Source organism: Achroia grisella, unplaced genomic scaffold (assembly GCF_030625045.1).
Source record: "Achroia grisella isolate CSIRO2021 unplaced genomic scaffold, CSIRO_AGI_Agris_v1 utg669, whole genome shotgun sequence".
Classification (NCBI taxonomy): domain Eukaryota; kingdom Metazoa; phylum Arthropoda; class Insecta; order Lepidoptera; family Pyralidae; genus Achroia; species Achroia grisella.
Window position 1 is genome coordinate 1,195,627 of NW_026712988.1, and position 15,199 is coordinate 1,210,825.

At 35.0% G+C, this 15,199-nt stretch overlaps 2 protein-coding genes across 2 annotated transcripts in view; both read left to right on the forward strand.

The window, feature by feature from the left end:
- Positions 1–39: 39 nt before the first annotated feature.
- Positions 40–1,820, forward strand: LOC131849930 (autophagy-related protein 13 homolog). The gene has a single exon (XM_059200061.1). The coding sequence runs from the start codon at positions 40–42 to the stop codon at positions 1,303–1,305; it is 1,266 nt and encodes a 421-aa protein (XP_059056044.1). The 3' UTR covers positions 1,306–1,820.
- Positions 1,821–7,657: 5,837 nt separating this feature from the next.
- LOC131849934 (cleavage and polyadenylation specificity factor subunit 1) overlaps positions 7,658–15,199 on the forward strand; it is a 34,516-nt gene continuing 26,974 nt past the window's right edge. The window contains exons 1-8 of the mRNA XM_059200063.1: positions 7,658–8,031; positions 9,018–9,238; positions 10,203–10,376; positions 10,840–11,006; positions 12,398–12,537; positions 13,173–13,283; positions 14,304–14,485; positions 14,965–15,112. Of these exons, the coding sequence (XP_059056046.1) occupies positions 7,869–8,031; positions 9,018–9,238; positions 10,203–10,376; positions 10,840–11,006; positions 12,398–12,537; positions 13,173–13,283; positions 14,304–14,485; positions 14,965–15,112 (1,306 nt within the window). The 5' untranslated portion in view covers positions 7,658–7,868. The remainder of the gene's footprint in view (positions 8,032–9,017; positions 9,239–10,202; positions 10,377–10,839; positions 11,007–12,397; positions 12,538–13,172; positions 13,284–14,303; positions 14,486–14,964; positions 15,113–15,199) is intronic.

The following is a 15,199-nucleotide window of genomic DNA, read 5'->3' on the forward strand; positions in this document are numbered from 1 at the left end:
AACAAGTAATTGTACTTTCAGTCATTATAGTAATCCATCATGGCGCCGGACGCAGCATTCACTAACATAAGCGACAAGAACGAATTCACTAAATTTACAAAGTTCCTAGCATACAAAGGGGTACAAGTGATAGTAGAGTCCAGAAAGGGAGTAAAAATAGAGCCAAATAGCAAACCCATATCTTCAGACTCTGGTTGGTTTAATTTACAAATACCTGACTCTCCAGAGGTTAATCAAGCTACAAAAAATGCATTACCTTCAGACAAAGTCTTAGAGACTATTAGATCACAATTGCACGTCGAAATATCAGTACAAACAGAAGATGGCGACGAAATGGTACTTGAATTATGGACTTTGGAACTGGACGAAACACAATTCGACACATCTTTAAAAGCAATGAACACAGTTTACTTCAGAATGGGGATCCTTCTCAAGTCTCTGATTACTATCACGCGTATGACCCCAGCTTACCACTTGTCCAGGAAGCAACGATCCGAATCGTTCACCATTTTCTACAGAGTATACAATGGGGAACCAAAAGTTAAAGCTTTAGGGACATCAGTGAAGAAAATGCAAGCTGCCATGCTCAAAACACCTTTAGGTGGTATCAGTTTTTCTGTCACGTACAGAACTAACTTCTCTATATCACCAAATAAGTGTGACAACACTGGGATTCTATTACTGAAGAGTGACCACTTTGAACTAAGCCCGAAACACGTCATATTTGAATCGAAAAAGAAGAAGGAACACAAAGATAAAGAGAAGAAACTTATCAGACCTATAGACCTTAATAAACCATTGCGCCTCGCCGCGTTTGTTGATGAATCACTGGTCGAGAAGACTTTTAAAGACTTTCTACACAGGATACCAGTGCCGAGGGGATGTCTACAGTTCAGACCGAAAATTCCGGCAAAGGAGAGTCCTGTTGAATCTAAAAGCACTCAAGATTTGGATGTTGCTCTTATCTCGAAAAGTCCGACGTCGTCCGAAATGCCGCCAAAGAAGTTCTCCGGCATTCGTAGCGAGAATGAGCCACCGTTAAAACTTTTGTGCTTCCCTTTCGCCGACAATCACCCTATTAGGGAGTTGGCAGAGTTCTATAAAGACTTCTTTAACGCCCCACATTTGAAACTAGCTGATGACTTGATACGTTCAAAGTCGAGAAGCGAAGAATCGGTGAAAGAAGAAGCAGATAATGCTAATGAAGATCTTTCTAAGGATTTGGAGCTATACGAAAGTTCGCTTAATGAATTTGATGAACTATTAGCAGATATGTGCAGGTCGGCTGAGTGGAGTGGGAACTAACAGGGATGTTCCAGGAGAACTGTTTTAAGACTGATGTACAGTATGGAATGATTACGGTTTAGTTAACTCTGTTTGGAACATGTTTTTATTTTACTATTTATTTGGGTATCTTTACATTTGTAAGTTTGTTACTTTAGCTTGGACCTTAGCATTGTTTCCAAGAGGCCAACACTAAATATACTTTGTGTGTTGATATATATTTCTAACTAACTTTTAATACAAACATCAATATTTGATACAGACATCTATAAATATACACACTAAATAGTGGGCATCTTAATTATTGCAATAACATTGATGCCAATGGTTAACAGTTGAGCTTTTGACCACACTAGCTGGGGTAATATTTGGTTATATTAATGTATTTATAAATGGAATTTACCTTAATCACGTGAGGTATATAAATGAGAAAAACTTACAGATGTAAAGGCAGCTTTATATGATCACTGATTGATTAGTTCTCTAATAATCATTATGTATAGTCACTCTAAATTTCCTTTGTTTGTAGTAAGCAGTGGCGTTAACAGCGTTAACAGTGGGGTACCAGAACGAACAAAATAGCAAAATAGCACAGACCGATTACTCCAAAAGCAAAGTGTTGCCATAAGATTTTAAAATAGAAATGTTACATAGTGTGAAAGTTTAATTTAAAAATTTGCATCTACAATGACTATTATAGCTTTTTCTATGTATGCTGTAAGTTTATGAAATATTTCACACTTACAGAACTGAACTCTCTTGCATCCAGTAGTGGAATTAATAATATGGATGCTATAAGTATATTGAAATATTCAAAACTTGCATTGACATCCCATCAACTGTTAAACATCTGATGATTTAAAAACGGCTAAAAAGCTGTTTCACAATTCACATTAAGTAACCTCTTTTCAATGTTCCGTTCCAAGGCCGTAAGAATTACGAAGATCAAATTGTATTTAATTAATTTGGGAAAGTACACTATGAACATTATTTAAACAAAGAACGGGACCCACGGGTCCCATGGATCAGATGTATTAGGCACAGGTCTCAGATGATAATGTTACGCCGCTGCTAGTATGTAAAAGAATTTGTGATTTATTCCTATATATATAGAGCTGTAAATAGTATGTTTGAATTATATGCTTACAGTGTCATAAATATCTTAATATGTTTCTTATTTCATGTACAAGTCACGCTTGTGAGATAGAAGTGAATTTACTGCTAATTCTTAGAGAAAATTGATTTTTTTTATTTATATGAAATTTACAAATAGGCACTATAACGAATCCTTTGATGTCAAAGTTTTTACTTTATTACTTTCAAGTAGAGACATTTCTTAAATGCTATAAATATATTTATACCAGTATATTTTTGATTATTCTGTTATAGTAATTCGAGAATTATTGCCATATAATTATTAATATTTATTTACAACTACCTTAATTAGCGCCCTCGTGTATAAATTTGAAAAGATATTACGTAAGTCGTAAATTTATTTTTCACGCCATCTATTGTTCAATAGACTAAACTAGACGACAATTTTCCTTATTATAGATGGTTTTGAAAAACAATCTAACCCTTTTTTTAGGGTGATTGCTTCAACCTTCTATAGTCTGTATGTTAACTCATATTTAACCTTATATTCTGTGATATTTTCATCACAATCAATACAGCTGTTTTTATATATAACAGTTATATGTATAATCTGCATTAAAACAAAATATATGTTCTCTTTTTTACATATTTCCTATATGTAAACATTAAAATGGAAACCCTAATCTATTTTATTGAACTGACATTTTTATTATACTGTACATTTTAACCGACTTCAAAGAGAAGGTTTTGTGTTTGACTATTTTGTGTATACTTGACTTGGTAAATTGTGATTCAATGTAAAAATTTATTCAATATTGATTTTTTATTCGAAATTGGAACAAATGGTACATATTTTTGAGACTGATCAAAAGAAAGAATGAAGAAAGAAAGAAAATTATATTTTGTATACCATATCTATTGGATAGCTTTCGACATGTATTTTTTGTTGTTTTTGTTGAGAGGTGGGAAGTTGTAAAAACTGCGATATTCAAATGTATAACCGTTCATTTCCATGTTTATTTACTGATAGTTCCATGCACAAATATACAAATAAATGTGGATATTGTGGATATTTATGGTATTTTCGACCCGTCACTACAGAAACACAGATTTCTTAAGTTTCTTCGATAATAAAAGTTTTATCAATAATAGTTAAGTCATTAAGGGATGTCTGCGTCCACTGTTTGTCGGATTATTAAATCAGTTTGTTAGCAACCTCTATTTTGTGAATACACGTCCTTATACAGTACTGAAATTACCTGAAATATTACCAATATTTCAACTTGATTTTAATAATAATTTTTTTTCAAAATCGTATTCTCAAAATTTATATATTCTTTGATGAATGCAGTATTGCATTAAGGGTATAATAACTAAATAACCCTGGAAAATTAACAGTGCCATCTAGTCCCACGGTAAGCAGAGCTTGAGTTATAGGTACTAGACAACTGATATAAATACTTAGATATATATTTTTTTTGTAATCCCCTCCGAGCAATCCCCCGTCCAATTCAAACGGGGATCGAAATTACAAAGGCCTGAGTCGAGGTTCGAACACCTAGTGGTGCCCTCAGACTAGTCATATCCGCCAGGCGGGAGTTGGCCTACAGCGGCTCCATAAGTACTTTCGCGGTTTGGAGTCCCATCTGCACTCGCACCCTATCGTCCGGTGAAGCTGTAAAGACCAGCTGCGGCCAACAGCATTAGAGTAGGCCGAAAAAAAGAACTGAATTACTTGAAAAATTACATATATTTGTAACTCGACTTTAAAATAATATCTTTGCAATATCGATTTATCAAAATTTATTTTTTTCTGGTAACAAATAAACCCATGATTTTTTTAAAATTCAAATGTATACATTCTTTTTTATCGTTTGTTGTTGATTAAGACAGACTTACTACCCCAATTTATAAGTAGACCAACTGATTGACAGAAAAATAAACTTTATAAATTTGTATTACCAACTGTCTTTCCGGTGATGGAAACACCGATAACAAGCGAAATTAATCGCGAGCGGCCGCAAGGAAATTCCTTCACGATGCATTCATATATACCGAGCGAAATGTTTCGTTCATCACGACATGGACAATTTACATTGTCTCTGATTACCCCACCTGCAATCAAGGGCGGATCCAGCTTAGGCGCCAGGAAGGGGCCACATAGTCGTGGTCAAGTCAAGAACTTATAATTTAATTTTGATAACAATAGATACAAGTAAAAATTAGGTATTTTAATAATGTATAAAGTTTTTATATTATATTAAATTAATTAAAAATTTAAGGTATAGTTACATATAATCGGTATGGTATCAAAATATATAAATAAAATCATTATGTTCAATTAGTGGTCCGCCTAAGTCCTGGAATCAGCTCAGAGGGTCATGACCCCCATGATCCCCCCCTGGATCCGCCGTTGCCTGCAATGTAGTCTTAAAGGTATATTTATATATGTATGTTTGTTCCCGTCTATAACTTAAAAGCTCTACTATATTTTTTTATAGGACTCCCAATGAATATATTGTCATACATGGGCGTAATCAGCTTCAGACCTAGGGCCTTAGGTTATTTCATCTGGCCTACAAGAGGGATAGACAATTTTTCGTTTCATGTTTTTTTTTTAATTAATGCATAATATATACACATGCAAATTTCAAGGACTGACACCTGCCTCCCTGATTTATCACGAGCGGCTAACTGACCTGACCTCATGCTCATCTTATCCTCCACTGGCGCCCCTCCAGCGTAAACCGTTAGCACAGGCGGGTGCAACATTTCATTGTCATCCATAAGACACCCGCCTCCCTATCCCTGTATACGCCCATGTTGTTATACATTAAAATGTGTTAAAGATTTTTTTAAGGTACTATTTTTTGGTGATTTATTTTCAAGGCATTTGAGTAGGTAAATTAAATAACGTAACTGGCCTTATAGAGAGAAGTGTGCCACTATAGTAGTGTATGTACAGGATTTATGGAAAATCGTTGCAATTCTCTGAAGAAGCAGTTTTTTTTAAGGTTATACCATTGGTTTCGCGGTATCGCTTTGGAAGAACTTTAAATAGTTACTTAAATAAACTTTAACATCTCCATGGCTAAAAATATAGTATATTATTAGTTTTTATGAAATAATAATAGCTAAGGACTATAGTGTTCACTTATTTGTTATTTATGTCTTCTTGTATGTAAGTTGTTATCGACGTAATATCGGCTCGTTAGCCATAGCTCCACGTCTTTACTCCGCGGCGCTTGCGCAGGGAATCTCTTCCCTCTTGCGCACGGCGGTCCGTGTACGCTCGGCTCGAGACGATAGATAATAAACTGCTAGTGTTTCCACATACACTACAAGGACAATTTACAGAGCGCCATATAGTTCCATGCTAAGTAGAGCGTCCTCCACCGTATTTCCAATAACGATACGATATTTCCCTTACACCCCCCGATAGGATAACCCTTCAAGAAAGGACCTTACTTCCTTCCTAATACGCAAGCTCGTTTGTTCCCTATGCCATAGTGCGTTTTACCAGTATCTTTTTGCCACGCACAACACTTTTTGGAATCACCTTCCAGCAATAGTGTTTACGTATCGATACGATATTGAACCCTTCAAGAAAGGAGCTCATTCCTTCCTAATACCACCAGGTGAACGTTAGCTCATTTGTCTCCTATGCTATAAAAAAAGATTGTGTTGATTGAAAGACTTATATACAATTTTTACTTACAAACAATAATACTCATGAATACAAAATGTTAGGAACGTGCGAATGGAACCGGCGCCGATTCAAAACCATTAAATATTTTTTTGTATTTTTTACTATCTGCTTTGCTTTTGAGGATTGCAATGATTTACCATAGAAGGCTTTATAAAAATATTGTATATTTTTGGATTTAGTTCATAGAAATGTTAAATATTGTGCTCATATCATTTTTGTAGCTGGTTTAATTAAAGTATATGCAAGCAATGTTTTTTTGTTTTATTTTTTAACTGACTCGCGCAGCTTCGTCCGCGTCAAATGTAGGTACCCTGATTCTGCAAAATTGTCTATGGTAGCTTCATTTTTATTTATCGCAAGCAGGATATTATATTTTTGTTGTAGTATGATATTCTATATAGCCTATATCTTTCTTCAAACGAACTTAACAACAAAAGAACTTTCAAAATCTTATCTTAATACCAGTAATTACAATGAACATCCAACCTCTATATAATATTGACTATTTCCATCCCCGAAATTAGTTTTCATAAATGAAATTAAAAGTTTTTTTGAGATAGTTCTCTCGGGTTCATAGTATGAAACTTACTGAATATTGTCATACATGGGCGTAATCAGCTTCAGACCTAGGGCCTTAGGTTATTTCATCTGGCCTACAAGAGGGATAGACAATTTTTCGTTTCATGTTTTTTTTTTAATTAATGCCTAATATATACACATGCAAATTTCAAGGACTGACACCTGCCTCCCTGCTTTACCACGAGCGGCTAACTGACCTGACCTCATGCTCATCTTATCCTCCACTGGCGCCCCTCCAGCGTAAACCGTTAGCACAGGCGGGTGCAACATTTCATTGTCATCCATAAGACACCCGCCTCCCAAATTAGTTTTCATAAATGAAATTAAAAGTTTTTTTGAGATAGTTCTCTCGGGTTCATAGTATGAAACTGTGTGTAGCTAGTAGCTACTTATATAAGTTCAAACGCAACTGATAGGTTTAGGTTTAAATATTTTTTATCATTATAATTAGGTAATAAATTAAATTAGTTACAATCTACAGAGTACATTTATAATTATATGAGTACCTACGATTTCCGACTCGGGAAATTTTATTTCTTAACAATGACGGCTACTGAGGCTATACCAATCGGTAGATAGCGCCACTTCGTTTTTTAAATTCCTATTGTGATTGTTGTTGGCCTTTAGATTGGAACGGCGAAAAAATTAAAAAAAAAGCTCTTCAAATGTGCTTTATTAATTATTATCATTTGCTTCTTCCTTATCCCATTCGAAACTGTATATATTTTGTTATTAATTTGACAAAAGGTCGGCTGTCTATTAATTTTATTGAGTTAATTTTTTTGAAATTCTCTAAGTCAAATAATAATTAATAATGACAATCTATCCAAATAAAATATTCAACACCAAAAAATATAAATGAAAAAAAAATGTCTACCGATTGTTTACTTATTTTAAAGTTGGAAAATTAAAAAGAAAGTTGGCAGAGAACTGTCAGTGCTACTGATTTGGTGTAATACTGTCAGTCAAATGTCACTTAATGTCAGTCAAGCAAGCGTATTCATCCGTTTTGTTGGTTATTATTGTTTTGGCCTCGTTCAAACTACAAATTATAAAATATATGTGAATATTTGGTGGTAGTCTTAATAATGCAGTGAGATAATGTGAATATAATATGTTATTAATGTTGAAATAATTAGATTATTGGGTAGCTGTTTACATTCCTAACCTAAAAGAGAAGCCGCCAACAAACATTTCAATCATGTTTTCTATCTGCCGGCAAACGCACCCGGCTACTGGTATCGAGCACGCCGTCAGCTGCTGTTTCTTTAACAATGACGAGGTGTGCCTGGTCACCGCTGGCACGAATATTATCAAGGTTTTCAGATTATTACCCGAGGGTTCGACTAAGGAAGTCAATGCTGGTAAGTTACCTATTTTGTTTGATGCGTCTCCAAATGACAAGGAATATGTCGCACTGTAAGGTATTTGGCAGCCATTGCCTATATATATGAGCAGCTTCATGGATATCAGATTATCTGACGCTTGTGTACACTTGCATTGCCATTCTGTAGGTTTAATATGTCATGTCTACATACACTGTATGTTTAGTGCTATATTTTACCCTACAACCATAAGCTGTGTTAGCTAGCAAAATAAGCTTTTGGGTGCCTTAAATAGGTGACATAAATATATACACATAAATCCTCTAGATTAGTGGAAGTAACAAAAATGTTATGAATGAATAAAAGGGCAAGGAAAATGTTTTGTTTATAGCATAGGGGCAGACAAGCTTGTACCTCATTTGATAGTAAGTGATTACTGCTGCCCATGAGCACCCACAATACCAGGGGAATTGCAAGTGTATTGCTGGCATTTTAAGAAGGAATAATTGATGATTAAATACAAATTAAAACTGTAAACCCCAATTTCTTTTGTTATTTACTCATTTTCCAATAACTGTGATAAAAAGAAAAAAACTGGTACCTATACCTAGTACAGGAACTAGAGAAATGTATAATGTGCAATAAATTGAAAATAAATATTGTTATTATACTACTAGCTCACCCTTGTTCGTCTACATCACACTTATATCACCCAATTTACACAATATATTTATAAATTATAGCTTATGTGTTATTCTGATGTATAAGTTATGTCACTGTAAAATTTCATCAAAATCTGTTCAGTAGTTTTTGTGTGAAAGAGTAACAAATACCTATATGTACTCACAAACTTTCTATTTATAATATTAGTAAGAATGGTATATGTAAAGACAGTTGGGGGAGGAGGGGGACGGGGGCGGGGGGGGGGGAGTAATGGGGCACAGGTGCCAATTACAACCCTCTACCCCTATACCCTATATCCTTCTGCAGTACAGTTTGCACTTAGACACATATACTTTTCACAGCCGGTCAACCAATACCACCTAAAATGAAACTGGAATGTCTCGCATCATACACTTTGTGGGGAAATGTGATGTCCATGGCATCTGTCCACTGTCCAAGCACTGGCAGAGATCTACTGCTGGTGTCGTTCAAAGAGGCCAAGCTATCTGTACTGCAGTATGATCCACAAACAAACAATCTTATAACTTTAAGCATGCATTATTTTGAAGAGGATGATATGAAGGTAAATAATATTTCTTTAGATTATAGTAGCTAAACCCGGAAATGTTCTTGTGCCATATAAATTAAAATATCTATTAAAAAAATAGGAGTTCATGGTAGGTGAACATTTAGCAACATTAAAAAATAATGAAGTTTATCCAAGAAATAAAAATACATTTTTGGGGTGAGCCACATTTAAGTGTATAAAAATTAGTTATAAACCTATTCTCAGATCTACTGAATATGTATATAAAATTTCATCAAAATCTGTCAAGCCGTTTTCAGAGGGGTATCAACTTGTGACAAGAATAATTTTATATATAAGATTAGGTTGATTTTTTATAAAGTACTAGTATTTGGTTCACTACTGACAATTACCTGCAATATATTCCACTTTTTTTTTATTTTTTATAAAGTCATCATCATCAATATATCTGCTTCTTCACTTATTACCCATATTATTTGTGTACTTAGTTCGTTGTAATATGTTTTTACTCTGCAATATATTCCATTCATCTCTGCAATTTATTCCACTTTTTTTTTATTTTTTATAAAGTACTAGTACTTAGTTCACTACTGACTACTACCTGCAATATATTCACCATATCATCTACCTGCAATTTATTCCACTTTTTTTCACACAGTCCATCCTCATCCTCTTTTTCGGCCCTTCCTCTACCCTTGATTTTTTATAAAGTACTGCAATTTAGCAATACTGCAATTTATTCCACTTTTTTTTTATTTACTGACTACTACTGACTATATACCTGCAACTTATTTTTAATACATTCACAGTCATCCCGTTAATTTGCTAATTACAATTAATCTTCATTTCAGATTTAATTAAATCCTATTCAACATCCTAACAGTATTAAACTGATGTTTTATATATGTATTGTATATAAATATTTATATTATTCCAATCCAGATTTGTACTGCTCTTTTCCAGACCCGATTTAATCTTTATAAGTTTTCAATGATTGCAGGGTGGCTGGACTACACATCCACATATCCCATGGATCCGCGTGGACCCAGAATTCAGATGTGCGGTAATGTTACTCTATGGAAAGAAATTAGCTGTGTTACCATTTAGAAAGGATATCACATCGGAAGATGGTGATCCATTAGAGGCCAAACCATTTGTTGAGAATAAGAAAAATGTAAGTGTTGTAATTGGCTAATGAAGAAATGTTTTATATTCTAAATTTGCATTTAAAATCTATAGTTCCTTTTGTAGATTCTTGTTTGTTACTTTCATTCTATTTTGTTATATGTCAATCTATCCTAATATAATTTTTTCTCCGTATACCAAATCCTTTTCTTTTTCTTAATAATAATACTAGTTAGCTAGCTACTTTAGTGGCCTGGCTCTACACGCACAACGGCCCAGATGAGACCAATTGCGGAAAATGGAGTCCAACCTACATTACATTACATTACATTACGTATAAACTTTCGCATTTATAATATTATTAGGATGCTAAGCTGAGCTGTAGCTAAGCTGTATAAGCTATATTCATCAAAATCCATTGAGTAGTTTTTGTGTGATAGAGTAACAAACATCCATTCATTAATCCATACTCACAAACTTTCGTGTTTAACATGCAAAATACTAATTTTCAGCAACAGCCCGCTGAACCAATTGCCCGAGCACCGACACTGGCGTCCTATGTGATTGTGCTCAAAGATTTGGATGAGAAGATAGACAATGTACTGGACATACAGTTCCTACATGGTTATTATGAGCCTACATTATTATTGCTGTATGAACCCGTAAGGACGTTCCCTGGGTGAGTGCATTATTTGTATATAAGGTTAGTTGCCTTAGTCATTACATAGTATAAAACAAAGTCGCTATCGCTGTCTGTCTCTATGTATGCTTAAATCTTTAAAACTACGCAACGGATTTTGGAGCGGTTTTTTAAATAGAGTGATTCTAGAGGAAGGTTTATATACATATATATAGTACATGTACACCCGGGCGAAGCCGGGGCGAGTAGCTAGTAGGAGATTATCCTGAACAATTCACTCAGTGCAGAATTTCAGAATTAAAATCATTTAAAATAAAGTAAAATTGTTTGTTTATAAATCTCGACTGGCAAAACGGCTTCACAGATAGGTTGCTTTATAATTAATCAATAAATTTTAATATCTATTTCCTATATCAGGGTTGCCAGCCTTAAACTCAGTCTCGAAGGAATAAATAAAAATCTGATAAAATAATAATAAATATATCAGGACAATTCACACAGACATCTCACAGTCACTAGACAACTGAAATACATAGATCATTTTTTTTTGTAAATACATACATAGCTAGTATACTAGCTGTACCGGCGGCTTCACTCGCGTGAAATTTATAGCCTGTGTTATTCTGATGTATATATATAAGCTATGTGGGAGGAATCGAACCCATGACCATGGGTAGCTAGCCATCAAGCTGTCAGTTAACTTGTTCGCCGTTTTAGTTACTATAATAATAATAAATCTGTTTTACAAAAGAGGGCCATTCGCTCCATATATAGCATGGGTTCCAGGGAGTCTTTGCGAGAGTAGAGTGCTTTAAGGAATCAAATATCCTCACCGTTGCTTCTCAATATATTTATGAAAATATCATGTATGCCAGGAAGAATATAGACAGTTTCAAAAGAGTTAGTGATTGCACTAATAAAAGCTTACGTAACAATAACAAACTGATTTTACCTAAATGTCGTTTGGCCAAAGTTAGTAATTCGTTTTATGGCAATTGCGTAAGGTTTTACAATAAAATACCAGAGTCTGTTATAAATCTGCCAGAAAAAAGATTTAAATGTCAAATAAAACACTTCCTTTGCAAAAAAGCTTACTATAAAATTGAAGAATTCGTTAACGATAATAATGTTTTTGTAGAAAAATTTTAAATACATAGCACTGACAATATTATCTGATTACACTAATAATGAGTGCGTAGCGATTTCTATGTTGATTGTCGCATGTCTCTTACTTATTACACTGTAATTATTTATATAAAAATAAAACATCTATTAAAAAGAGCAACACACAAGTTTCTTGCTCATTCTTCTTGTGATGAATCTGCATTCCGAATGAGTGGTAGAATCAAAATATGACTATTCAAAAGTGCTTGTAATGAGTTTATTTGAATAAAGATTATTTCTATTTCTATTTCTATTTCTGTCCACAGACGTACAGCGGTTCGTAACGACACGTGCGCAATGGCTGGCGTGTCATTAAATATGAGTGCAAGAGTACATCCGGTCATTTGGGCCACTGGTGGTCTACCGTTCGATTGCTTACAAGCTGTGCCCATACAGAAGCCACTTGGTAAGTATCCTCTATCATTAATATTAGCTGTACCCGCGACATCGTTCGCGTGGAATTTAACTATATTTTTTCTAAAATAAAAGTAGCCTAAGTTACTCCTTATTACATCAGCTACCTGCCAAAAAAATCTCATCAGCCATTTCAGAGATTAGCCGGAATAATCAGACAGACAGACAGACAAAAATTGTAAAAAATGTTATTTTGGTGTATGTACCGTTTGGTGTTCCTTATATATCTTATATATAAAATTCTCGTGTCACAGTTTTCGTTCCCATACTCCTCCTAAACGGCTTGACCAATTCTCATGAAATTTTGTGAGCGTATTGAGTAGGTCTGAGAATCAGCCAACATCTATTTTTCATCCCCCTAAATGTTAGGGGTAGTCCACCCCCAAATTTTTATTTTATTTCAAGGCAAAACAACGTTTGCCGGGACAGCTAGTAGATATATATAATGAAGTGCTGCACTATTTATTGAATAGGTTCTCGAAGATCACTTTATTTATTATAAGCTACAATTAATAAAAATAGATGTAAGTGTGGAAATAAAATAAATAAATTAATAAATATTTTTTTTTAAATAATATTGTACATATTTTTTCTTTTGTATCAATAACATGTTTTATTTATTTTCAGGTGGATGTTTAATAATGGCAGTAAACTCGCTGATCTATCTAAATCAGTCGGTACCACCGTATGGCGTTTCACTAAATAGTATCGCTACACACACCACGAATTTCCCGCTTAGTAAGTTACTTAAGTAATTTTTTTACTAATTCTATATAATAATAATTTCAGTTTAAAAGGACGCATTACAGACATTTACTGAAAGCCGTCTATGGTATTCTACAGTACAGTCTTATTATCGCACTAAGAAAATTTGATAATTATTAAACTACTCATAAACGGGTATCGAGTATGAAAATTCATAGGTTTTATCACAATTTAACACTACAATTCGTGAGTCGATATCGATTCTATCGGATAACAACAATTGCATATCATATTAGTTTTCAGAATGTAATATATATATATATATATATATATATATATATATAAATATTAATATAATTCTGCTAATTTAAATACCTATAACTTTTGGGTATATACAACACGCAATAAAAAACATGGTGGTATGGCCATGTAATGCGTAGTTTTTCTTTCGGACTACTCTAATGCTGTGGTCCGCAGCTGGCCTTTACAGCTTCACTGGACAATAGCGGGCGAGTGCAGATGGCACTCCAAACCAAAGGAAGGACTTATGGAGCGGCTGAAGGCCAACTCCTGCCTGACGGATACGACTTTAATCTGAGGGCATCACTAGGGGGTTCCAACCTCGGCTCAGGCCGTCGTAATATCGATCCCGTTAGAATTGGACAGCGGATCGATCGGAGAGGGCGATAATGCGTAGTGACGAGGGTTATATGGTCAAAAAAGTCTTAAGACTACCTGAAAGCAAAGGTAGAGGATGTCCTCCAGCCACCTGGTGGACCAGTATGAGCAAGCTTGTCCCTGCGGAAAAATTGCCCGACCAGTCCTGCAATGGTATTTCCGAACCGATACGATATTGATACCTTCAAGAAAAGAGCTTATTCCTTCTTAAAAGGCCGGCAACGCACTTGCAATTTCCCTGGTGTATGAGCCGCAAGCTCGTTTCTCCTTTATGTTGTAAGAAAAAGTTAGAGATATTTAATCTTGTTTGTTCATAATTTTTAGGTGGTGCAATCCAGATCACAAACTTATACTTTTTTTAAATTTTTAATTTAGGAATTCAGGAAGGCGTATGCATAACTCTGGACGGCGCTTGCGTTGCGGCTCTGGGTGAAGGTCGTTTGGCGTTGTCGCTTCGCGGCGGGGAGCTGTACGTGCTGACGTTACTGTCCGACTCCGTCCGGAGTGTCCGGAGCTTCCACCTCGACAGAGCCGCGGCTTCTGTACTCACTGCACAGGTATGGTTAACGATATTTTGGTTTATCTGACTGGAATTGAAAGTTGATGGTATGTAGCCAAAAATATAGGTATTGACTACTTTACGTGAAGGCAACAAACAAACATATAATAATAATTCCACCAAAAACATAAATGTGAAATGAGAGCCAAGTTCAATATGATATATGCCTTGGTTGTTGACTTCAACGACAAAAGAAGTGGCATCTAAATGGGTGCCAAGTTCAATGGTCAGTCCTGAAATTTATTTACAGCAACATAAAATATCATTTCATGTTATATCTTAGGATAATATATTGTAATCTAAGTTCTGATTTGGCTAGTTGTAGAACACACGGTGTTGCTCGCCAGTTCTGTTACTTGAACTTGGCTTGGCACTCTAGCGTGTGTCTAGATAACAATTCCCTGGACAATTCAGCGTTGGGCTTAAGCAAGCCATGTCAGATCAGCAATTCCTTCACATAAAAACTTCATCCATCAGATGTGCGTGATAGAAGAAGACTTCCTGTTCCTGGCTTCCCGTCTCGGTAACTCTCTGTTGCTGCGAGTGACAGAGCGAGAGAACCGCATGTTGTTCTCCGTCGACAAGCCTCTGGAAGCTACGGTTGATCTCACACTTACAGAAGCGGGTAGGTACCTCTTCCATTAAGGAATATCGTTAGAATAGAATTTATATAAAAACACGAAAGATTTACACCAGTGTTTCCCAATCTTTT

Excerpts from the sequence above, each read along its gene's own strand:
- LOC131849930 (XM_059200061.1), top strand. The coding sequence starts at position 40 with ATGGCGCCGGACGCAGCATTCACTAACATAAGCGACAAGAACGAATTC.